General features: G+C 39.3%; 10 protein-coding genes across 10 annotated transcripts; 5 read left to right on the top strand and 5 right to left on the bottom strand.

Annotated features, from left to right (window-relative positions):
- Positions 1-104: 104 nt before the first annotated feature.
- On the bottom strand, positions 105-1,315 carry CBG09821 (the record flags this gene model as incomplete). The annotated part of the gene is made up of 7 exons (XM_002641479.1): positions 105-255; positions 304-429; positions 482-549; positions 600-710; positions 785-898; positions 943-1,067; positions 1,117-1,315. 7 exons carry the CDS (start codon positions 1,313-1,315, stop codon positions 105-107), a joined length of 894 nt encoding a protein of 297 aa, XP_002641525.1.
- A 198-nt stretch (positions 1,316-1,513) lies between these two features.
- Positions 1,514-3,217, bottom strand: CBG09820 (the record flags this gene model as incomplete). Its single annotated transcript, XM_002641478.1, has 3 exons — positions 1,514-1,587; positions 2,829-3,057; positions 3,101-3,217. The coding sequence occupies 3 exons, from the start codon at positions 3,215-3,217 to the stop codon at positions 1,514-1,516; spliced, it is 420 nt and encodes a 139-aa protein (XP_002641524.1).
- A 180-nt stretch (positions 3,218-3,397) lies between these two features.
- Positions 3,398-3,915, bottom strand: CBG09819 (the record flags this gene model as incomplete). Its single annotated transcript, XM_002641477.1, has 4 exons — positions 3,398-3,478; positions 3,527-3,634; positions 3,692-3,811; positions 3,859-3,915. The coding sequence occupies 4 exons, from the start codon at positions 3,913-3,915 to the stop codon at positions 3,398-3,400; spliced, it is 366 nt and encodes a 121-aa protein (XP_002641523.1).
- Positions 3,916-4,619: 704 nt separating this feature from the next.
- CBG09818 lies at positions 4,620-5,977 on the top strand (the record flags this gene model as incomplete). The annotated part of the gene is made up of 5 exons (XM_002641476.1): positions 4,620-4,823; positions 4,870-4,959; positions 5,005-5,347; positions 5,411-5,805; positions 5,852-5,977. The coding sequence occupies 5 exons, from the start codon at positions 4,620-4,622 to the stop codon at positions 5,975-5,977; spliced, it is 1,158 nt and encodes a 385-aa protein (XP_002641522.1).
- Positions 5,978-6,067: 90 nt separating this feature from the next.
- CBG09817 lies at positions 6,068-7,103 on the bottom strand (the record flags this gene model as incomplete). The annotated part of the gene is made up of 5 exons (XM_002641475.1): positions 6,068-6,313; positions 6,356-6,472; positions 6,522-6,843; positions 6,890-6,978; positions 7,026-7,103. 5 exons carry the CDS (start codon positions 7,101-7,103, stop codon positions 6,068-6,070), a joined length of 852 nt encoding a protein of 283 aa, XP_002641521.1.
- Positions 7,104-8,055: 952 nt separating this feature from the next.
- Positions 8,056-10,353, top strand: Cbr-laf-1 (the record flags this gene model as incomplete). Its single annotated transcript, XM_045244149.1, has 7 exons — positions 8,056-8,522; positions 8,567-8,844; positions 8,955-9,058; positions 9,102-9,203; positions 9,250-9,773; positions 9,822-10,150; positions 10,196-10,353. The coding sequence occupies 7 exons, from the start codon at positions 8,056-8,058 to the stop codon at positions 10,351-10,353; spliced, it is 1,962 nt and encodes a 653-aa protein (XP_045094120.1).
- Positions 10,354-11,996: 1,643 nt separating this feature from the next.
- Positions 11,997-12,924, top strand: Cbr-swsn-3 (the record flags this gene model as incomplete). The annotated part of the gene is made up of 4 exons (XM_002641473.2): positions 11,997-12,260; positions 12,342-12,533; positions 12,577-12,665; positions 12,711-12,924. The coding sequence occupies 4 exons, from the start codon at positions 11,997-11,999 to the stop codon at positions 12,922-12,924; spliced, it is 759 nt and encodes a 252-aa protein (XP_002641519.2).
- Positions 12,925-13,704: 780 nt separating this feature from the next.
- On the top strand, positions 13,705-15,587 carry CBG09814 (the record flags this gene model as incomplete). The annotated part of the gene is made up of 4 exons (XM_002641472.1): positions 13,705-13,778; positions 14,335-14,632; positions 14,743-15,243; positions 15,291-15,587. The coding sequence occupies 4 exons, from the start codon at positions 13,705-13,707 to the stop codon at positions 15,585-15,587; spliced, it is 1,170 nt and encodes a 389-aa protein (XP_002641518.1).
- Positions 15,588-15,947: 360 nt separating this feature from the next.
- On the top strand, positions 15,948-22,498 carry CBG09813 (the record flags this gene model as incomplete). Its single annotated transcript, XM_002641471.1, is given in 15 exon segments — positions 15,948-16,007; positions 16,881-16,968; positions 17,014-17,124; positions 19,043-19,302; positions 19,305-19,344; positions 19,414-19,504; positions 19,556-19,634; positions 19,988-20,118; positions 20,164-20,715; positions 20,763-20,883; positions 20,961-21,122; positions 21,170-21,369; positions 21,451-21,581; positions 21,627-21,934; positions 22,031-22,498. Coding segments are annotated over 15 exon segments (2,802 nt in total).
- A 194-nt stretch (positions 22,499-22,692) lies between these two features.
- CBG25879 lies at positions 22,693-23,439 on the bottom strand (the record flags this gene model as incomplete). The annotated part of the gene is made up of 2 exons (XM_045244148.1): positions 22,693-22,811; positions 23,337-23,439. 2 exons carry the CDS (start codon positions 23,437-23,439, stop codon positions 22,693-22,695), a joined length of 222 nt encoding a protein of 73 aa, XP_045098953.1.
- Positions 23,440-23,641: the final 202 nt, after the last annotated feature.

Below are 23,641 nucleotides of genomic sequence, written 5' to 3'. Positions count from 1 at the left end.
ACCTATAATTTATTTTACATATTTATTCATGTTATTTTACCCTACAGTCAGAACAATATTTATTTCAAAATGTTTCATAGTTTTTTTTTCCATATATGAATAAATCAAGCAATAAGTTGTTCTTCGGTCCATTCTTCTTCCGCAACCACTTTCCAATTCGGACTCGGAGTTGTTGCGAGCCAATTGAAATCACGAGGCGCGTGCCATTCACCATTGTCCTCCGCAGTTAGATAGTCTCCTGTTGCTGATTTTAGCCTGAACACTTTTTTGTTATAAATTAAACCTCATCAAAAATAGATTTACCTGTACGGATACATGAAAACATTTTTGGAGTCCTCTAGAATTACCGCTCCGCGAGTTGCAACGTGCAAATGTAAGTTTTGAGATGTGTGAATTCGGACTTGCTGAGCGGCGACATAAATATGAACACTGAAAGGGATATTAAATATGTTGAAAAAGTAGATAATTTATCTTAACTCACTTATCACAGTCATGAATGAGAAGAGATCTATCACATCGTAAGAAGATCAATGTACTATTTTTTATATTCTGAAAATCCAAGATGTATATTTAAGATTGAATAAATGTTTGTAACTCACTCGAATATGAACGATAGAAGGTTCGAAATCGAACTGTAGACGGCAGTTTTCAATGTTTTTCAAACTGATGTCTTCTCCCTTTTCACCGGAAATATTTCGTTTTTCGTCTTTCTGAAAACAGAAGATTCTGATAGTGAAAAAGATTTTTTAATCCAATTCAACAGGAAAGTTTCTGGAAACACTACCAAGTCTTCGATAACATTTTCGGAAGCAGATGGAGCATTCAATATAGCAGCAACTTCAACCGGCTTCGTCACTTCTACTGAAGATTTTGACGAACTGGTTGTATTTGGTGTTTTCTGAAATTTCTGACAAATGATTTTTTACGAGCAATCAATCTCACCGAAAAAGAAAAACCTTTAAATTTCGGGCCTGAATTTTGGGATAGTTTATGCTTTCGCACGTCTTCGAGAAGGTTCTGGATAGCCTTCGATTGACGATTATTCGTTGAAAAAGCGAGATATTCTTCTGAAATAGTTGTTTCAGTTGTGTAGAACTGTAGCATAATCGAACGTACGTAAACGATCAATCTTCGTTGAATCGACTGTCTTCGATTTCAAATCTTTTTCAATATCCCCCATCAGTTGATCTACATCATCACCATCCGTTTTTGACACACTTTCTTCATTCAAGACTTTTCTTTCTTCATTTCTCTGTTCTAGCTTAGCTAATAATCGATCCTTCCGATCTGCCAAGATTTTTTCTTTGCTGTCCATCTTATTCCTTGAAAAATAACTTTTACATAGATTTTGTTAGTATCGAACTCGGGCACAGCAATAAAACGGACCAAAACCATAATATTTATGTTAAAGAGAGAAAGAAAATGAGTGAAATAATAACAGAGGACAATCGAACTTCTTTATTCAATTTACAATAAGCTAAACGTTTCGGGCCATATTCATGATTAGATTTGTCTAATCGTATCTGGTGTATTGGGTTCTTCGTGGATACCATGGAAGGAGAACTTGCGAAAAGGAACGGCCGTTGCCTGGAATAATAATGTTTGAAAAAGATATTTGATGTCAGTCTTAAATAAATATATCTGAAAGTAAACTCTTGGTTTCTGTACTGGCAGATCTCTGAACTAAAACAACCGTAATCTGAAGAATAATTGTTTTGGATCTTTTTTCTTGGTTTTCATGGCTTGAAAAATTATCTTTGATTTTTTTTAATTCCAGTAACGGCAGTTATTTTTTGCCATAATATCTCCAGCTTCTTTTTAGTTGCTTGAGAAAAACTGATTCAAGAACTTGAAAAAAAACGTCCCAGCTGAATTTTTCTACTGAAAGCGTGAGTTTTCAACCACGTGCTGCTAGTTTTACAATGAGCACACTACAAGGCGAATAATTTACTGTGAAAGGGTAGACAGGCTAAAGGCCTCGTCACCCCTTTTATTTATCCCTCTCCTCTTGGCGCCTCACCACCAAGAGGAGAGACGGAGGAGACTGACTCCGCCCCTTTCTTCCTCGGGAGAGGAGACGGCGCCAGTACCTCAGTCCGGACACCATGACTTTTGAGTAGAGGCCTCTCATATATATATTCATATATATTCTCCACTTATTCATTCTCTTTATCTTATCTTTACCACTATAATAAACCTGATAACCATAATCACCACGGATCTACTTAATTCCCTTAAGGTTGAGTAACCTTGAAGGTGGCCGGAGCCAACCCCTTCACATTACGAAAAGCGCACAAGGGAGATTGCTGGCGCTTTTCGCGTGCATCGATAAAAAAAGCAAAATTCAAAAAGTTCAAACGAAATTAATTTGTTCGTGAGCCGACACAGTAAGGAATTTGAGACTCTAGGCATCACTTTTGTGATAAATTCTAAGCTCAGTCCGGTGGCGTTTGCTAAGCGAGTAGGAGCGATTCCTTATGATATTCTGATCCCTCCCACTTGACCTACAGGACTCTAGTCGGTCCGTCTGGTCATTTTACTTTTTTTATTTGTACATGTCCCATTTCTTGTCCAGAGTATGTTTTTAATTCTTTTTTAAAATCCAGAATATGTTTTTTTTTAAAATCCAGAATATGTTTTTAATTCCAGTAAATAACGACAGTTGTTTTAAATGACATAATATTTCCAGCTTCTTTTCAGTTGTTTGAGAAAAACTGATTCAAAACTTTGAAAAAAAAGTCCCCGGCTGAATTTTTCAACTGAGTTTGCCACCACGAGCTGCTAGTTTTACAATGAGCACACTACTTTGCTTGATAAATTATACTTACGATCATTGAAATGGTCAAAATCTTCTGGGTGGAGTTGCATGTAGTGCTCAATCACAGCATCTCTAGTCTGGTAGTGTTTTTCGCGGAGAGCTCCTGCTGCGTATCCCATGGCAGATGCAGCTCCGATCAAAAGAAGACGTGGCACAATGGCGTAGTAGTATGGCTTCTTGTTCCATCTATTTTGTAAATATAAGGCAGCAGTCGAGACTCCGAGCATGACACCGGCTCCCTGATTAATGAACTTTTTTAACCAGATTCCCCGAAATTCCTACCTTCCAAGGATAGCTCCAGGTGAATGGATCGATCACATGACGCTCTCTGTGACCAGCGCGGATGAAACCTTCTCGTCTTTCGAGTTCCTTCTCGCTCACGCGAGTAGTCTCGGCCATCTTACGGTTCTGACCTACATAAAATTTATCATTCATTCGATTTATTGAGAAATAATGCTTGAAAATATGAAGCGTTTCTCGACGCAAAAGAAAGGACTAAACTTGATTACAAGTGACACTTTTATCGAATAGCACTAATAAAACGCCTTTTCGGACACAATCGAATACAATAGAAGACATTTAGCGATCGAATTTAGCTGGGAAACGTCCTTCGGCGAGAAGCTCGTCCCATCTCTCGGTCCAGAATCCAGGGCAGAAGTCCTGAAATGTTTCAATAAAAAATATTGTTTAAAAAAAACCATGAATTACCTTGTAGACGTTCTGGAAGAACTTGCATGGCTTATAGTCTTGTCCCATCAACTCGTTGCAGCGATGGAAATCGACGTAGTAAGCGAAGCATTGACGCTGTTTGCGAACCTGAAATTTATCTTCATATACAAGAGAACGAGCGAAAGCGTCAGAAATTCAACCCACCTGTGGGAATCTAGCGTCATATGGAGCTGCCCAAAGAAGATCCTTCTTCACGCTCTCGTGAGTCTCCTTCTTGTACCAGTCTGGGGAGTCTGGGTGACGGAGAGCATCGGAGAACTTCTCCTGCAAATCTTCGATCAGATTCATATTTGAAAAACTTTTTAGTTTACCTTGTATTGCTGGAGTCTCTCGTAGGTGGTTGGGGGTACCTCAACTTGGACAGGCATTACTGAAAATAAAAATTTTGAAACACTGAATTATGCATTGTATTTAGGAAAAGGTTTCGAAGATATTTTTTGAGCTGAGCGATTGAAAAAGCTTTTCAAAATCGATAAATCGCTGGCTGAAGATGCAGCGCGAGCCAAGCGTCGTACACTCCATCACACTTGCGACGCAGAAAACGCTCCAGAAAAGCATACACTCCGATTGGCGTTGGGGCGCGGTTGGAATTGTTTTTGTGCGAAAAAAAGTGTGATAAAAATTGTCAACAATTTATGAAAAGTGTTTAACTTCATTGCTGGGCGATTTAGAAGGTTATAAATGGAACTGGGCAGAATTAAGTTTGTTCAGAAGCACGGCAAAATTGTGTAGTGTGAACTAGAGATAATTTTCACTCAATTTTTGAATCTCCCTCTTAAGAGATCGCTATTTTAAACGTTTTAAACAGAGATAAATACCTCGAGACACAAGATCCGACTTCTTGCTCAATTATCGAAGCAATCGTTGAAGACTCAGAACTGATTTCGCTTCAAAGCCATCAACCGTATGACTTCCAAATTATGGATTCGTTCTCGCAGAGACATTGCAGAATCACAGATGTTCCTTTAAGTTAATATACTGTATTTTTGTAAAGTATTGATTCCATTCTCGATGTATCTTTTTAATTCCAATTGCAATAACACAGTGTTTATGAAGCTTTTTTCCAGATACTATGGCGTCCGAAAGCTACAAAGTACCAGAGAAAATGATCAAAAACGTTTTTGATCTCAATCCATGGTACTTCTCGAAGGCCTACGAAGAGTACCTAGCGTTCTTGCATCGTCTCAACGATTCAGTAGTCGGAGTTCACACAACAGCGGATATGCGATGTTCCGATCTAGTAATTGATTTCATCGATATGTTGGATACTCTCGAGGTAAAATATACTTTGCAACTGGCTCCTCTTTCATTCAAAACTTTAGAAATGGATTGATGAAATTCCTCTGGAAGACACATCTGAACAGCGATTCGGAAACAAAGCTTATCGTCGATTCTACGAAAGACTCTGCAAGGTTCGCAAGCCACAACAACAAGATGTCATTTAGAATATCTTTTAGGAAGCAACTGAACTATTGAGTCGCGTTCTCCCTCCGAACACTCAAGGTGCCCTTATTGAATTGGTACCGTATTTCACAGAGGCATTCGGAAATGCTACTAGAATCGACTACGGATCGGGACACGAGGCCAATTTCCTCATCCTGCTTTTCTGTCTTCAGAAAATGCATGTTTTCACTGATAATGATAACCAAGTTCTGGTTCTTCGTATTTTCCACAAGTATTTGAGAGTGTGCCGCCATTTGCAAATGAAATTTAAAATGGAACCAGCTGGAAGCCGAGGAGTTCATGCCATTGATGATTTTCAGTTTGCTCCTTTCATTTTTGGAAGTGCTCAACTCATCGGTGGGTCTTTAAAATAGCCCACACATTTTTTGCTGACGCAGATAAGAACTATTTTTCTTGCAGGCTCGAAAAACTTAGTTCCTGACAGTTATTTGAAGGAAACGGTCGTTGAGGCAAATGCCCATCTCAGTCTCTTCCTGGATTGTGTCAAGTTCATTAATCAAACGAAAACTGGCCCTTTTCATGAGCATTCCAATCAATTGTGGAATATTTCGGCAGTTCCGCACTGGAAGAAAGTGAATAGTGGAATGTTTAAAATGTACGAAGGAGAGGTTCTAAAGAAATTCCCAGTTGTCCAACATATGATGTTTGGCTCACTTTTCTCTTTTGATCGCTCGGAAACGATGAAAGAATCAACGGAAGATTGTATTCCGGCTTCTCATGATCCATCAATGCCTCCTATCGCTTGCCAGATGCCCCAAAGAGCCCCAGCCCAGCATGGCATGTTCTCTTTTCAAGTAAAACCAGAAAAATATTGAGCTGAATTAACTAATTTATTTCCAGATCCCTTCTGTAGCTAATACATCAACGGTCCGTTCTTCAAGTGTTGTAGAGTCAGGCGATTTACGCAATCTTCACAAAGAAAAACATCCAGAGGAACACTGTCCACCACCAATGGCTGAGCCATAACCTCATTCTCTGACCTCGAATGTGAAATGATATGCCGTTTTCTATGAAAATACTTATTACGAAGATGAATTATCTTGTGAATAGTTTTATTTAATGTTTAGATTCAATAAATTCTTGATGAAGTCCACTTAGACGACGAATTATCATCGACTCAATTTCAGTTTCGTTTATTTTTTCAGCAGGAAGAATGATCTCTTCTCCATCTTCTCTGTTTTTTCGAACGAGTGTTACTTTTTGCTTTCTGGTGGACAGCATATTGGCGATTACAAGCTGATGGCCATACTTGTTCAGAGCTGCTTTGGCTTTTGGAATCAGTTTGCTCTCATCAGTTTCTAGCTGTAAACCAACTTTTGGGAAGAATCAAATAAAATAGCAAACCTTGAAAGAAACAATGAACGCATTTGGAACAAAGCAATTGACTACTCTCTCGATTACTTTTGGAGCAACGCTAAGCTCAAGACTCAACTCCGTGCTACTCGCAATCTTGTGTGTTGGCTGGAAGATAAGGGCAATTTCAAAACGGAATTCAAGAATTATCGCTCACTAGTTCGGTGACTACAAAGTCAGAAACAGCGGCAGCCAAATAAATCATAGCTCGAGATTCTAATGGATTGAGGTGAATACAAATGTGTTCAAGTCGTTCAATGTACTGATCAAATGTTTTGAACGATGCGTAAAAGATATTTTTCTCATATTTGAACTTTTCCTTCAAAATATTTGCCAAGTTCGGGAGGTTACAGACAACATTTTGTCCTGTCGAATCCAAAGTGAGCGAGTTGAAAATATTCGGAAAGTGTCTTGAGAATGGTTTTAACGATTCTTCACGATGCAGGAAAATGACCGCGTATCCAGCCCGAAGAAAGTATCTGAAACATCTGTTTTATCTAAACAATCTAATTAGACACATCTCACTCTGCGCTGGCTGCTCCCCGAGTCCCCATTGAAAAGTTGTCTATGAATCGAACTGTATTCTTTTCCAGAGGTACTTGGGTGCCACCACTCTGAATATCGCCTACTCACTTTTGAAAAATTCATATATTTAGGTTACCGTGATAAAAACAATTCGACAATCTTCGTTTGTTATCAAAAACTGATTAATATCTACGTCAAAATGTGGAGGGATCATCTTGGGTTAGCTGGAATGGTTTTATTTTGTTAATTAGAATATTTATGATTTTTGTAGACTTTTAATTGAGAATCTCCATATATAATTATTCTGTTCTATTGTTTTAAACCAACTTTTAATTATCAACCAAAACGCACAATCAAACTGATTTTTTGTTGTGGTATACGGTCGACGACACAGAAAAGTGTGTGCAAACACTCTTGCGCAGTTGTGCGGACTTGTGAATGCCAATTGGTTTTCTTTTCCGTTTTTAGAAGATTTTTCTCCTTTCCTAACTCTTACTAGACTAGAGATGTATTGATTTGATCCTATGAATGGATGACTATAAATATGAGATGCTTATTTCATCAATTCATAAAGCTGAAACCACATATCACAAGGCCGACTTAGCTGTGGCCTATTTTTGATTTTCTGACGGTTTCCGATAGGACCCTCATTCAGTTCTGTTCCTTACAATTTTGAAATGGCATCATGGGCTCTATTATTGTGGTTGTTTTTCAAAAAAATTATGTTGTGAAATAATTCGCTTCTAAAAATTGCTTCTGACTTTTCCCCAATCTCTGCATAATCTTTTGTATTGTTTTGTTACATCAGTATGGCACGAAGCTTCATCTTATGAGTTTGGTTTCTGTTCAGAGTTTCTTACCCCCTTTTTAAACTGCTTATTGATGTTTTCCGAATAGGCGGATTGAAAATCGATAGGGTGGTGCGCCACGCATTCTCTGCGTCTCTACCCATTCCTTTCTCTATTCCATCCGGCAGAGGGCGAGGAACGAGCAGTCGATTTGTCTTCCCCTCCAGGCTGCGATTGCAGCTTCACCAATCCATTTTACTATTTTTGACTTTTGTCTACTCTATGCTCACAATCTTTGTTCTTTTCTTTCCTCTTCCCGTTATCTCATTATTCTGCTGTTTTCAGGGTTGATCGCATACTTGCGCGTGCTGTGTTTTGATGGAAAATAACCAATCGAACAATGGAAGCAGTGGAAATGCTGCTCTAAACAAAGGAGGTCGTTACGTTCCACCGCATCTTCGCGGGGGAGACGGAGCATCAGGAGGTGATGATCGCCGCGGTGGCTCAAGCGGTGGCGGTGGCTTCCGTCGTGGAGGTGGTAACAGCGGTGGAAATGACAGAGGATACAACGATAACCGCGGAAATGGAGGTTACAGCGGAGGAAGAGATCGTGGTTACGAAGATCGCGGTTACAATAACGGCGGTGGCAACCGTGGATACAACAACCGCGGAGACAGTAACCGCAGTGACAGTCGTGGTGGTGATGGTGGCCGCGGAGGTTACAATCGTCAAGATAGAGGGGACGGTGGAAGCTTCAACCGTGGATACAACAACCGTGACGGCGGATACGACAATAGAGGATCGGGGCGATCATACAGTGACCGCCGCGAGAATGGAGGAGATTCGTAAGTTACTTACGCCAATATCATCAAAAACTTCCATTTTTCAGTCAAAATACTCGTTGGAATAATCTCGATGCTCCAAGCAGAAGCGAGCGCGGATCTTCGAAATGGGAGAATCGCGGTCCAAGAGACGAGCGCATTGAGCAAGAGCTTTTCGCCGGCCAACTTTCGGGAATCAACTTCGACAAATACGAAGAAATTCCGGTTGAGGCGACCGGAGATGATGTTCCGCAACCAATCGGGCTTTTCTCGGACCTCAGTCTCCATGAGTGGATTGAAGACAATATCAAAACCGCCGGATATGATAGACAACACCAGTTCAGAAGTACTCCATTCCCGCTCTCCAGAGTGGCCGTGATTTGATGTCGTGCGCTCAAACCGGTTCCGGAAAGACGGCTGCTTTCCTCGTTCCTCTGGTCAACTCTATTCTTCAAGATGGTCCAGATGCTGTGCATCGATCCGTCATCAGTTCGGGAGGCAGAAAGAAGCAGTATCCAAGTGCTTTAGTTCTCTCACCAACTCGTGAGCTGTCTCTTCAGGTATTTTTGTGTAATGGTTCTTCTATTTAAAAACTATTTTTAGATCTATAATGAATCTCGTAAGTTCGCTTACCGTACTCCAATCACATCGGCTCTTCTCTACGGAGGTCGCGAAAATTACAAAGACCAGATACACAAACTTCGGGTAAGAAGAGCTTAGTTAGTTGTTTTTATTCAGGTGTATTTTTCAGCTTGGTTGTCACATACTCATCGCAACTCCAGGTCGTTTACTCGACGTGATGGAGCAAGGTCTCATTGGACTCGAAGGATGTCGTTATTTGGTTCTCGACGAGGCCGATCGTATGTTGGATATGGGTTTCGAGCCACAGATCAGACAGGTTGTCGAGTTCAACCGTATGCCACCAAAGGAGGAGCGTGTTACTGCTATGTTCTCAGCTACTTTCCCGAAGGAAATTCAGCTTCTTGCTCAAGATTTCTTGAAACAAAATTACGTTTTCTTGGCTGTCGGAAGAGTAGGATCGACTTCCGAAAATATTATGCAGAAAATCGTTTGGGTCGAAGAAGACGAAAAACGGTCATATTTGATGGATCTTCTCGATGCCACTGGCGACAGCTCTTTGACTCTTGTCTTTGTTGAAACCAAACGTGGAGCTTCTGATTTGGCTTACTATTTGAATCGCCAGAATTACCAAGTTGTGACAATTCATGGAGATCTGAAACAGTTCGAAAGAGAGAAACATCTTGATCTTTTCAGGTATGATGGATTCCAATGCAAACACTATTCAAACTAATATAATTTCAGAACCGGAACTGCTCCAATTCTTGTTGCTACCGCAGTCGCCGCTCGTGGTCTGGATATTCCAAATGTTAAGCATGTCATCAACTACGATCTCCCATCTGATGTTGATGAGTACGTTCATCGTATCGGACGTACCGGTCGTGTCGGAAACGTTGGATTAGCTACCTCCTTCTTCAACGACAAGAATAGAAATATTGCTCGAGAGCTGATGGATCTCATTGTGGAGGCTAATCAAGAGCTCCCTGACTGGCTCGAAGGAATGTCTGGAGACATGAGAAACGGAGGAGGATATCGTGGTCGCGGTGGACGTGGAAACGGACAACGATTCGGAGGTAAAACTTGTTGTTTATAATATAACAACAATCAGTTTATTTCAGGCCGCGATCATCGTTACCAAAACGGAGGAGGTAACAATGGAGGTGGAAACGGCGGATTCGGAGGACAACGTTCCGGAGGTGGCGGTGGATTCCAATCCAGTGGTGGACGACAGCATCAGCCGCAGCGCGCTCAACCAGCACAAGATTGGTGGAGTTAAATTGCTGGAATCCTTCATTTTCTCCCATTCATTTTTATTTTGTTCTCCACTCTTTTTTTTTTGACAACCGAATTCTAGTAAATTGCTTTTTTTTTTCATTATTTCTATTGTAACCTTTTTTGAACTATTATATTATTGTATGGTTCTGTTGAATATGTACTTTCTCCTGATTCTGGTATCTATCGGAAAGTTCATATTTAACAGAAATTTTTCCTGTAACCTAATGCTCTATTGTAACTCATCGTCGCTATCTACTTTGATCGAGAAGTGGTGTGCTTCGAAGAGTGTGCCGTTGATCATGAGCTCTAATATTTAGAGTCTCACACATCCATTTTATGATTCACCTTTTTTCTCCGTGTGTGTCGCGTTACGTTGTGTGCTGCTATATCATTTTGCCTACCTGTTGGCTCTTCCCGTACGGCTACCTACTTTGTTAGAAGTCGCTTTGCTCGGTTTTCATTGTTCAGAAAACTCGGGCAATTACGGTGGCGCTATAAGGCAAATGCATCACCCTCAACTTGTTGGTTTTTGAACTTTAACTTTTCTGTTTTTCGTTCTGTTTTCCAGCCCATCCCATTCGATTATGACTGACAATTCAAGTATAGGATATTCATTTTCTTTTTTTTTCGCTGTTCTTCTAGGTAGTAACTTATTTGTTATTTCTTAATGATTTTCGCGTGTACAACTATCCTTGATCTGATCATGCGGAAAGCTGGTTAACTGCGCCATTAGGTTTATAATGTCCTATAATAATTGTCTCTTTTTCTCTCTTGTGACACACGCTGTTTGAAATGTGCTTGTTTCATACTTTATCCCTTTTCCTTGGCACTCTCTTGTTTCATGCCTCTATCATCTCGTTTACGATACCCAGAATCGAATCTCGTGTGCATTGTTCACAAGCTCTCGATCTAGCGACGGGTTATTACAACTTCTTTATTAATGTGGCTTATTCTCCCCTTTTTTTGCATTCTATCACCCTTTCTGTCTCCACGAACTTTTTTCTCTTGGCGCATCCTTTCTTGCTTAAATAATTTACTGGATGAATAAAATAAATATAATTTCCAAAAAAATGTATCAGAACCCATTGGCTAGACCCCCATATTAACCATGCCTTCCATTGAACAGCCAAGCTAAAACATTGAATCTTCAAAAATACGTCAACCTTCAATACTTCTAAATTTACTTCTTTTTTGTAACGATAATTCAGATTCCTGAAAAAAGTTTTCCTAGGAGGGAGCTCGTGAATAACACGCTGAAAAAGTTTCGTGTTGAAGTGCGCAGAGTCTAAACTGAAAGCTGCACACGGTTTTACAATTTTTGAACGATCAAGAACAAAACTGCGGAAATGCCATGCGCAGCTTGCAATTGAGACTCCGCCCACTTTGCCGCATTCTCCAGCAACACCATTACGACGCACCACATATGCGCCCCATTGAAAACCTGGGCGGGGACAGTTTTAAATCCAAGTATCGATTTTTGAGTAATTATTCACAAACCACATCTTTTCTTTGGTTTTGTGTACATTTTTATTTTAGCTTCAACTGTCGTCATTTCGTCATCCCCAAGCAACACCGGCGAGAAATGTATGTTTCCTTAGTTCCCTTAAAATCTTTAACCCAAACTATTTTTTTCAGTTCCCAGATATGTCTTCCCGTGGTCCTAAAGTACCAGAGAGACCACTACAACCGTACATGCGATACAGTCGTAAGATGTGGCCAAAAGTTAGAGCCGAAAATCCGGATGCGCAGCTTTGGGATATAGGAAAGATTGTTGGGAAGATGTGGCTTGAAACCACCGATGCGGAAAAATCATTCTTTCAACATGAATACGAAATGGAGAAGGCAGATTACGACAAGCAAATGAAGAACTTTCAAGGCAATGGAATGTCGAATTACATGATGAGCAAGGTGATATATTTTTCTGTATAAAATATATGAGTCAAACTCTTTTTTCTTTCTCTATAACACTCTTATCATATTCATTCTTAGAGTCGAGCCAAAAACAACGAAAAAATGTCAAGAAGTCGCATGGACCCCGGAGGTGTTGTGATTCAACCAGTGGACGAGGACGACGGGGGAAATGAAATGAGTACCAGGCGTTTGGCCGGAGTGAGATTTGAACGGAACAACCGGCTTATTAGTGATCTTTTCTCTCCAAGTATCGTAACTGATACCAGAAATGTTTGCGAATAATTGAGTTTAGAAGATCATTATTGGGTTTCAGATTGTTCCTCATCATCGCATGGAAATGCTGAAACGTCAAGCCGCTTCTCTGGGAACCCACCAGAGCAAGCTTGAAGAAGAACTGACGAAGTTTGTATTTCAGTAAAATACATATTTCTTACAGTACATTTTCAGACTCGAGAGAGCTCACGACAATAGAAAAAGATCTATCGAGAAGGGAAGCGACGATTTTCAAGAACAACTGAAAAAAGTAGTCAGCGAGAAGCCGGTTGTCGATGAGGAGAAGTTTGAGCAGACTGTCAAAGAATGGGAAGAGAAACTGGCGGCTGCCTACGAAGAGTACAAAAAGAACAAGACAGACTCGGCGACACATAACGGTAAGCCGTGACCAGTGAAACTTGATTAATCATTGTGCTTTCGTATTTTTCAGCGAATTCTGCTCCTTTGTTGAGGAATTTGGTAATGGAGGAGACGCCAAAGCGGACAGAACAAGACAAAGAGCAAGAGGAAGCTGTCCAGGAGAAAAAGGAAGAGAGCAAAGAAACTGAGCCAGTGGAAACAACAGATGATACTGAGAAGAAGGAAGAAGCTGGAGAAGAGAAAGAGCCTGAGAAGAAGGATGAAGAGGAGAAACCAGCAGAGCAAGAAGGAGAAGAGAAGATGGAAGAATGACTCAATTGAACTCAACCCCCAACTTTGATAATTACGATCTTGAAACTTTTCCAATTCGGGCTTCCCATTGAAACTTTATTTGACCACTCCTCTTTTTTTTATATTGTATCTATTTACATCTATTTATTTATTTATTCTGTGTTATAAGCTAAAAATAGAACAAGTCATGATGTGAACATCATCTGTTCTTTGTCTTCTTTTCGAATCAACTGATAAAATTTCGACTGTCTTCAACTGAATGTGAATGAAGCGAAGCATGAGTGCTCGCACACTTCGATTCTAATCACAACTCACAAAATCAAACGGCGAAACAAAGTTTTGGGTTTCTTTGTCTTCGACACTCGGTCAGCTGTCACACCTTCCCAAGTTTCGTTTTTTTTATCACTCCACCCTAATGAGGCGGTACGAACGTACTTCTGTACTATAAAGGAGAGTCATGGTTTCATAACAATCAGCCTGGTCTCGTTACATACAAAAAAGAGCAGTTACCAATAGTATGATCTACCGACTCTTGTTTCTCTATTTCTCCGTGGTTCACGCTGAGCTAGAGATGGTTCAAGTTCTCGTCAGGTAAGATTTTTCGAAAAATTGCTTGTTTTATTATTTTGGTACAAAAGATCGGAGCTGTGGAAGAGAAGGCAGTGAATGTCCCACAGCGACAGCTACCGTAACCTGAACAGTTTTTAATTTCCGGATTTTCCTTTCGCGATTTTCGTCCGTTTCCGGCAATTTTTTAGATTTAGAAGAATTCATTTTCCGACTTGATTGGGGAAAAATAACTGAAAGCTCAACGAAAAGCAGTGAAAATCGAAAAAAAATACCGAAAATTTTAAGTTACGCTAGTTGTCGTTGTGAGACATTCAAACACGGATATCTAACGGATCAGAAGTAATAGAAATATGTTGAACAAGCTAAAATAGGTCTTTGTTCGTTCATTTTTTGGCTGTTTTGTTTTGAATAAGTAAATCATTTCATTTCCGGTATGACGTTTCTTATGAAATCGGGAAGTTTGTTTCGAAAACTTTCACTAAAATCAAAAGAGGAAATTTCCTGATAAGAACCGTCCCACACACATTCTCGATTTCATGAAAATTTTTTTCATAACAAATGAAAGTATAACTTCCAGACACGGAGACAGAGCTCCATCCTTCACCTTCCCTCTTGATGAGCCGTTCGAAGTGGAGAAATATTTTCCTCGTGGCTATTCTCAGCTAACACAACAAGGATTCAAACAAGCAAAAGAGGTTGGAACCTTCTTGAGAAATCGATACAGCGGACTTGTGGATGGATTCAATCGAAAGGAGACTTTGATCAGATCCAGTGATAAGGATCGTTGTATTGAGACAGCGATGGGAATCACACTAAGTTTGTTTCCGGATGACATTGTTCCTGTTCACACTTTCTCTCATTACAAACATGATTTGGTTAGTTTTCTTTCAAAGTTTTCAAACTTTGAAACATCCGAACGATGGCCAAAGTTGACCATAAACTGGACTAGTGAATTATCGTTTTATCACCAAATTATTTTTTTCAGCTCTTGAAACCAAACAGTGTCTACTGCCGACGTGTCGATGAACTGGTCAAGGATGATAAGAAACTATTGAACTCGGTGGTTGATCGTCACCACAAAGAGCTCCTCTCATTCCTCTCCGAAAAGACCGGATGGGATGTCACTGGATCAAAAATCTCCGACGTCTTCAATGTTCTGTACAGAAAATATTCCAACAATGTTCCTCAACCAGTATGGGTCAATGAGGTCCTCTCAAATGTAACCGAATTGAAGAGACAGTATAGAACAATTCAGTTCGATTCTGACGAGAAATCTAAAATGAGAACTGGATATCTTCTTGGTCAAATCACAAAAGATATGAATGAGCAGAAAGACAGTGGAAGGAGAATGATTGTTTATGCCACACATGATGCTACAGTAACCTCCATGATGTATAGTTTGGGCATTTCGGATCACAAATTAATCCCATATACGGCTGCTTTGATTTTGGAATTGCACAATGTAAATAATCGAAAACATGTAAAGGTTTGTTTAATAATCATTCAATTCAATTTTAATTTCTTCAATTTCAGATTATCTACCGTAATTCTACCGTATCCCCACCCCAAGAGATGCGTCTTCCTGGATGTGATGTCCTTTGCCCAATGGAGGCCTACCAACGTTTTGTTTCCAACCGCATCGTAGCAAACAAAGAAGAACACGACGCCCTTTGCCAGAATCACATTTTCCAGAATATTCAAGAACCAAAGTTTGATTCTTCTCTTCCCCAAAATCTTCCCGAAGAAGATAACCTCTTATCAACAACACTTCTCACAGTTGGATCTCTTTCTTATTTCGATCTCTATGCTAGTATGAAAATGAAAAATTGAATTTCTCTTTTCTTTTTTTTTTCTTGCTTATGAAACAAAAAAAAAATGCCAAAAGGAAGCTCCTTCTGTCCGTAGAATCTTGTGTCATTTGTTTGCCAATTCATTCTCCATAGTCGCCAGTGGTCACATACACACAAAGAAATCTTTACCAAACACTAAGCACCTTCAACCGTCTCTGTCCGATTTGCACTGTTTCTTCTTCTCTTTTCCCTTAATGTGCCTCAACCTCAAGAGCCGCGAAGCAAGCACAACCGGCATCCCGAGCAACCGGCAGACGATTCTTTCTTTTTTTCGAAAGAGCTGCCAAAGTTTTGTAATTAGACATTCTCTTATTTTCGAAACCCTTATTACTGGTTAGCGATGTTTGGATGCATTGCTCCGCCGAGGCAGTCGAGAAGTATCATAAGATCATGCTCACAGGTAAGAAGATTTTTTGCATGTCCTGAAATGAGTATACTAAAACACTATCTTCACGATATTCTGAGATCACAATTTTGTAAAATTCATTTTTTACTTTTTCAGTGGGAAATAGAGGCGGGGTTGCCGAAAAGCGTACCGACGACGGCTGAAGATCTGGAACAATTCTGAAGCAAATGGGGGAAAAATTACAATTTTGCAACGAACATTTTACGAAGAAACATAGCTTTTCATGGGCGTCCAATTATTAACGATTGTTTTTTTTTTGCATTTTGTCCCAATTTCGCCCATTTACGTAAAGACGCAAGTTATAGCCAAAATGTTAAATCTTCAGTCGCCGCTTGTACGCTGTTCGGCAACCCCGTCTTACCTGTGACTTTGAGGTTGTAAATAATAGTTAAACATGTTTCCATTTGTCTGAAACTTTCAGAGTGTTCTGAACAAAACAAAATTTTCATTCGGGAATTTGAAAACTTTAAAAAAAGTTTGATCAGGTAAGTTGAGCGATTTAAAAATCGCATAACTCCCCGTAATCCCTGTAAGACAAAAATATTCTAAAATGGAAAAGATTACTGTAGCGAAAAATTCTTGAAAGCGGAATGGATTACTGTATGGGATAAATACTTAAAAGTTAAATGAATTAGGGTAGAGTACCAAATTGGATCTTCCGGCACTTTTGTGGTTACAAACAATAAATATCATTAGAATGGAGTTTGATCTAAAAGATGTCAATTACAAAAAAAACTGGAATATTTTTTCAAGATTCCATAGTTGGCTATTTTCCTCAGAGCAAGTGGAAATATAATATATTGTTATGGTACTGTACAATGATAGACAACATAGAGATAACGAAAATCTCAAAACCTAAAATTCCAGGACTCTCGAGAGTTTCATGGTGATCCAAGATTCTATCGCCCGGCGTCAGTAGACCTTCGACAACCACGACACACTCTAACGACACGAGGTAATTCTATCTTTTGAGATAGATACTCTTTTCGTGATTTTTCAGAAAGATCGGCCACACCTCCAGCGACTTTAGGCCATCATCCAACTCATAACAACAAGCCACCGAAAATGAAACGACTCGACAAGTGGATTGGCAATTTACTCAGTGAACGGGGTTAGTCTAGGTTAGAATTGAGAGTTTTTTTTCTTGATGTATTACTTTGAGTAAGTGTCAGGTACTTTAGGAAATTTGGGGTTAAATTTTACTGTTTAGAAAAGTGGAACCGACATATATCAGACAAACTAACATTATTCTAAAAAATGAAACAGAAAAATGCAACAAATCAAAAGGATCCCCTGATTCTTCTCCTATTTCTCTCCTCCCCCAATTCCAATATCCGATTGATTTTAATTTGAGTTTCACTCTTCGTTTTGCGTTTGTCCCATCGTCCTATTTTCTAGTACTCGCGAGCCGACGTCCGATCGGGACCAACCGAAGGGACATTGCATGGGTGTAACAGTCTAACTTCCCTCTCATCTCTTTTCTATTAACTGGCAATTCTCTACAAATGATGGCCTCTAACCTCTCAAAATCTCTCGGTTGTCTGCTCTCGTCGTGCTCGTATTCGAATACAATTACACCGTGCTTTTCCCACATTTTACTCTTAGACTCTTTGCAATTTGTGCCTCTCTTCTTGCGGGCTCTTGAGAGAAAATTTTTATGACAAGATTCATATTGATGATCTCAGATGATTCACTACCTTTATTCTTTGGACTCAAGATTTTTTTGTTGAAGATTTTTTTTTGAAGATATGAGAAAAGATACTACTGATATGATGAGATGTTCCAACAATTTCTAGTTGTACCTCATCATACAATTTACAGAGTTTTTCTGTCTGTGTGTCTGCCTTTCTTTGACTTCTTTCGAATAACTCAAAGGGACATAGGTCTTCATAAAGAGCTTTCTAGCTAACCAAATGTAGAACTGAACATAGAATTTTCAAAAAAAAATAGTTCCAAGAACATATCTTAAATTTGGTAAAAACTTGCAAACATCTTCTGATAGTGAGGCAAATTTTTGGAAAACAGGAAAATATGACTTTTTGAGATGATTGTCAAAACAACTAAGAAATCAAATATTGACGATAAGCTTTTGAAATTTCCATCAGAAACCTCTCCAATTCTATAGAACGGACGATTGACGGCTGAACGGCGGCCTAGTAGAAGGGGTCAGTCGTTTTGAAAATAATGCAAAATTTTAGGTTCTTTGAAATAATTGAAAGTTCAGTATATGCTTCAAGAATAGGAGCAATTATAAGAAAAAGGAAGAATTATTAAAAATTCAAATCTCTAGGACTCTTGATTTTATGTACATTCTTTTGTATACCAGAATCTATTTTTTGCGGTTTTATACATGCCTGCTCATGACTTTAAAAAATCGTGTTTTAACACATTTCCAGAAACCCATAGATAAAAAAAACGTCCTTTTAAGATTCTGGACGAATGGGCTACACAGATGTTCTTTTTTCATGATGACCAACCACATGAGTTCAATAAAAGTACGACTTGTTCTTTGAATTTCTTTGTCGTTTTGGTGATATTTTGCCAGCTGCTCAGAACAGAATCTTCTAGGGAATTCGTCATTGTTTTACTAATTATCGTATTTTTAAGCCACCGTAAAAGCTTTAAAATAAGGCAACCTGGTGCTTACACTTCAAGCTCAATTATCTCGATTCTTGTGAAAGATATGGAAAAGTAATCAACGGACAAAATGTTTATCATAATGTCCAAAGTTTTTTGTTACATTTTCAATACCTTGCATAAGAATTGAGATAATTGAGATCAAAGTTGGCTCTTTGGGTAGGTCCTATTAGAGGAAAATCTATTTTTATAGCAGGCGTTAACGTTTTCTTCCGTACACATTGTTAAAAAATTTTTTTGGTTATTGAAACTTTTAATCTCCTTTAAAAATAAACAAAAATTTTAATCATCGTTTAATTAATCCTCCTCTTCAAAACTTCTCATCATCTTGTGTACAACATCTTTTCCTCTCCTCTCCACTGTCTAATTCTTCTTTCCATTTCCAGGGTACTAACTAAATTCCGTTCTCTTTCAATTCAAGAGAATGCCGTTGTTCAGTTGGCGTCCACGTATTCTGGGTGGTCGAAAGACACCGGAACCCACTCAAGCCGTGCAGATAACAATTGCTCCAGAGCCACCGGAAATTCCGGAAGCTCAGACGACGTCAAAACCAAGAAATGTTCGATTTGATGATGTAGCAAAAAGATCGAATGATAATTATATGAAAGAGAGAACACCCACTGATTGGACAACTAACAACTATGGGGGAGAAGACGAATTATTGGGACCGTTCGCCCTGAAAAAAATCTAGCAAGTTCGTTGAATGAGGGGGATTTTGAGTGGAAATATGTTTTTTTCATATATTCAAACTTTTTTATTATAGGTTCCAGTGGAAGATTACCTCCAGAAGAACCAAGTAACGATTGGAGATATGCTGATGACGTCAAAGTTCGAATTGATCCAATTGATAATCAGTGAGTGGATCTCCAGAATACCTAAATAATCTTCTAAATGACAAATTTCAGACGACAGCTCGATCCACAACCTTCTCGTTTTGCACAACCATCTAGAGCCACTTCAGTGCTTCAAAGTTTGAGAGAGCAGGTAATTTAGCATACTTATAAACCAAACCTTGCCATAATTTCCTTTGGAACCAATATTTTTGCATCAATTAAGATGGATGGGATAGAACTTGACGAGCACAACAAAATGATATTATTTGGAAATTGAATCTTGTCGATGATCAAAATTACAGACGAAACGAGCCGAAAAAAACAGGCTTACAACTTTGTTCATAGACAAGATACCGTTTTCCAAATAGTATGATTTTGTAGTTCTTGTCAATTTCTATTCTATCTAATTTTGTGGATAAAAAATAATGATTCTAAAAGGAACTACGGCAGGTCCTATTTTACAAGTTTTTCATTTAGTTTTCATAATTCATCAAATGTTTGTAGAAAGAGAATTTGGAATATGATGAAAGGAGAAGAGAGGTTTCCACTCTGCCGAGCAACTATTCCAATTCCCGTCCAGACATGTATGGAACTGTCCAGAGATTTGATACAGTCAGCAGAACAGACTCCCATTTGTTAGTTTCGATTTCCATTCAATTTAAAAATAATATGTCTTTCAGAACCTCAGATTCCCAAGCAGCAAGACACTTGGATGATATGAATGTTGTTTTTCTGCAAGCAAACGATGAAGTTAAACGAACTCTTTTGCCTAGAAATATGCATTCCATGCATCAAGTCAAAATGGCATTCGTTCGAACATTCCCCAATGTGAACAGAGCCTTCGTAGAGCAACCACACGTCAAGATCTACATTCAGGAGCCGACTAAAGGGGCTCTATTCTACGAACTCGAAGATCCAGGAGACATTAAAAACAAGTCGGTTCTTCGATTAAGAGAGAAAACTCGTGTAATGTCTCCTGTTGCTTATTTGGATCAACCGGATTATCATTCGGAAACCGAACAAGATGATGGAAGACGTGGAATGATGCCAATGTTGAGGCCAGCGTCTGCAATGGCAGCTCCAAGTGTGGATTATATGCACAGAAACATAGTACAGAAACCAGCAGTTTATGATATTTATTCTGATCCCTATAATTCTGATACAAGCAGTCATGACAGTAGAAGTGTTACGAGATCTGGATCAGCGACGCCGGTAATTGACAGGGAATCCATGTAAGACTATTTTTGAAATAAATGCATCTAAATGTTTTGATGTTCAGAGTGAGAATGGAAACTATGGAGAGACAGCTTGCTGGCCTATCCAATCTTGTTCACACCGCTCTTGTCAGTAAAGGAATGAGTGAGACAACGCAAAGAGATATGGCTGAACTCAGAAGAGAGGTAACTATTGAAACTAGAACTTATTGCACTGAAATCCCAACAGCTTGAACATTTAATATCCCCCAATATCACTCCAGATCCTATCCATGCATCCTGACAGTGCTCGAGAATCATCTGAAGAACCCGCATCTTCTCTATCCGATTCCATTACTTCTCACACCGCTTATCAGCTTTCCCTACTTCGTAACAAGCTTAAAGAAACTCACAATGAGTTGAAACAACTCAAAAGTTCTGCACAGGTTTTTCAAAAACTAATATTCCTTGAAAATGAGATTTTATGATTCAGGTTGATGCTCAAACTGGGAACACTTTGCTCAGAGAAGCTGGAGACAAAATCGGAAGATTGGTTGCCGAGAAAATGAGAGGGGGTACTGTAACTGCGATGATGGAAATACCGAATCGAGGAAGAGACGAATTGGATAAAAATACAGAAACTGAACGAAATGAGCACGCGAGCCGACTTGCTGACCTACTTCATTCTCTCACGTGAGTAGGGTTACTGTAGATGTACTAATGGCCTAGTTATAAATTTATCTTGTAGTTTTTGTAATGAACCTCAAATTCCAGAAGCTTCGAAACCAACGTAGAGGCAGTGAGAGGATGTGTTCTATCAAATCAGAAGAAATTACGAATGAGCGAAGTGGAAGATATGACCGAAAAACTGACTAATATTGGCAGACTTGCTGCGACCCTGAAAAGTAAAAAAAAAGTAAATATATTCTTTAAAAACTTTATAATTTCAGCCGACTTCCCACCGATTCAAATGTCGATTGAACAACAAATCAAGAGAGATATGGAACGAGTCGTTCGAGAAGAAAAGTTCATTCGCGATCAGAATGTCGCCGTTGATCAAAGTCTTCGTCGTTGCAAAGCATTGGCAAACATTATGGTGACAATGAAGAAGTTGGCGATGGTTCAGGATCCGACGATCCAGAGAAGAAAGAAGGGAGTGGAGCGGGCTGATTCCGGAGCAGGAACACCAACTAATGGAGGAACTCCACGTCTTCCACCAAAACCGTCGGTTGCTCAATCGATTGCTATGCAGCCACCAGTTGTTCAAGGATACTCCAGTCATTCTGCTCCTCCAACTCCTCAGGCTCATCACTTCCAGTCATCTTCTGTCCCTCCATCAACTCCACCTGCTCAGCAATATCATTCATCATCTATTCCATCACCACCTCCACCTCCGCCATTGCCAGTTCAACAATCACAATTGACACAGTCTCTACAACTTGCCGCAACTAGTTCTCCAATTGTTAATACTTCATCAAATTTTGCGAAAGTTGTTCCACTTTACGAATACAAGGAATCTCCAAAGTCGCCAGTAAGTGTTCTCGACAATGTTCTCGAAGAAGTTGGTGATCCGAACGGAATTCCACGTCCTCCAAGTCGGTACTCTGTACAGGATGTCAGACAGAAGTTCTCGAAGCCACCAGAGCTTCCCGACCAACTCCGTAATTTAATAGAAGATGTCGCTCGACGAGCCTCTCCAGGCCCCGACCAAATGACGGATAGAAGACAAGACTTGGAAGAACGACAGGAAAGATTGGCTGAAAAACAACGACAACTTCGGTCACAGTTTCAGCAGCTTCAACAGCTTGCTCCGCTTCCCTGATGAAACATATTTCTAATTATTTAGTTATTCGTTATATGCTATACAAGTTGTTTAATTTTGAAATTGAAAAATATTTAAATAAAAATGAAATGAAGAAAAACATGAATAATGATGTGGGTGTGTAGAGATAACAAAAAAGCCGTTTTAACAGAGACCTACAACATAACCTAGATATACACTACTCTAAACAGAAATTAAAAGGTTTGCGGTTTCCCGGTAACGATGATAGTATCCAGATCTTTCAGTTGTCGTTCGAAGGCATCGAGTTCCTTTTGCAGTTGTTTTTTCTTCAGAACGCTGTAGTAATCGACACCTGGAAAATTTTCATGAACATCTATTTTGTATCGTGAAAGTAATAAATTTTAATTCTGTAAACTGGCTGACCATTGAAAGAGAAATAAATCTTAAAGAGCTCGAAACCAGCTCCACCGGTAAAGCCAATGAAGAAAAGTCCTTCCCATTTGGAAGACAATGAAGCGATGATGCGTGAGAATGGGCGAATCATCTACAAAAATCTTAATATATTTCTTTTAATAGATTGGGTATAACTTACTTTTTGAAAGCAAAGCCAGCTTTATCGGCCTCGATTAGTTCCCGCTCTAGGAGTTCTCGCTCTTCTTGGCGAATCGGTCGGACGAATCTACGTTTAATGAATTATAAATCATCGAGATTAAAACAAGCTTACTTATAGTAGATTCCAGCGTTAATTACACAATAAGAAGTACTGAAAACCAAGAATCCAAGAATCGAGCGGACAATAACTGAAACAAGAGTTTTAGTAAACTTTTTAGTGAACACTTCGAGAAGATGATGAAAAAGCATCGTATCGAGAATATACCTTTATGGGCAATGTCCAGCCGACGGTTTGTGAAAATTCTTCGGTAAAGTGGTCGACTGTCTTCTCTCCTACGTGCCGCGAACTGAACGCGCGACCAAAACATCCACTGAAAATTGAAAACAGTGTATGAGAAGAAAAACTTGTTTTAAATAGAACTAGGTTAATTACTGATCGAGATTTCTGAAAAATTACAAAGAAAATAATCAAAAATCTTATGGGGTTATTCAGGGAGTCGGCAAAAAAGGAAAAACTCCGCGAAAACTCGGAGAGTGTTCCAATCTGGCTGAAAATTTGGGGAAAACTGG

The sequence above is a fragment of the Caenorhabditis briggsae genome, assembly GCF_000004555.2.
Source record: "Caenorhabditis briggsae complete genome, chrIII, whole genome shotgun sequence".
In the NCBI taxonomy this organism is placed as follows: Eukaryota; Metazoa; Nematoda; class Chromadorea; order Rhabditida; family Rhabditidae; genus Caenorhabditis; species Caenorhabditis briggsae.
The sequence above is the reverse complement of the archived record's forward strand: the minus strand, read 5'-3'. Positions and strand labels throughout refer to the sequence as shown.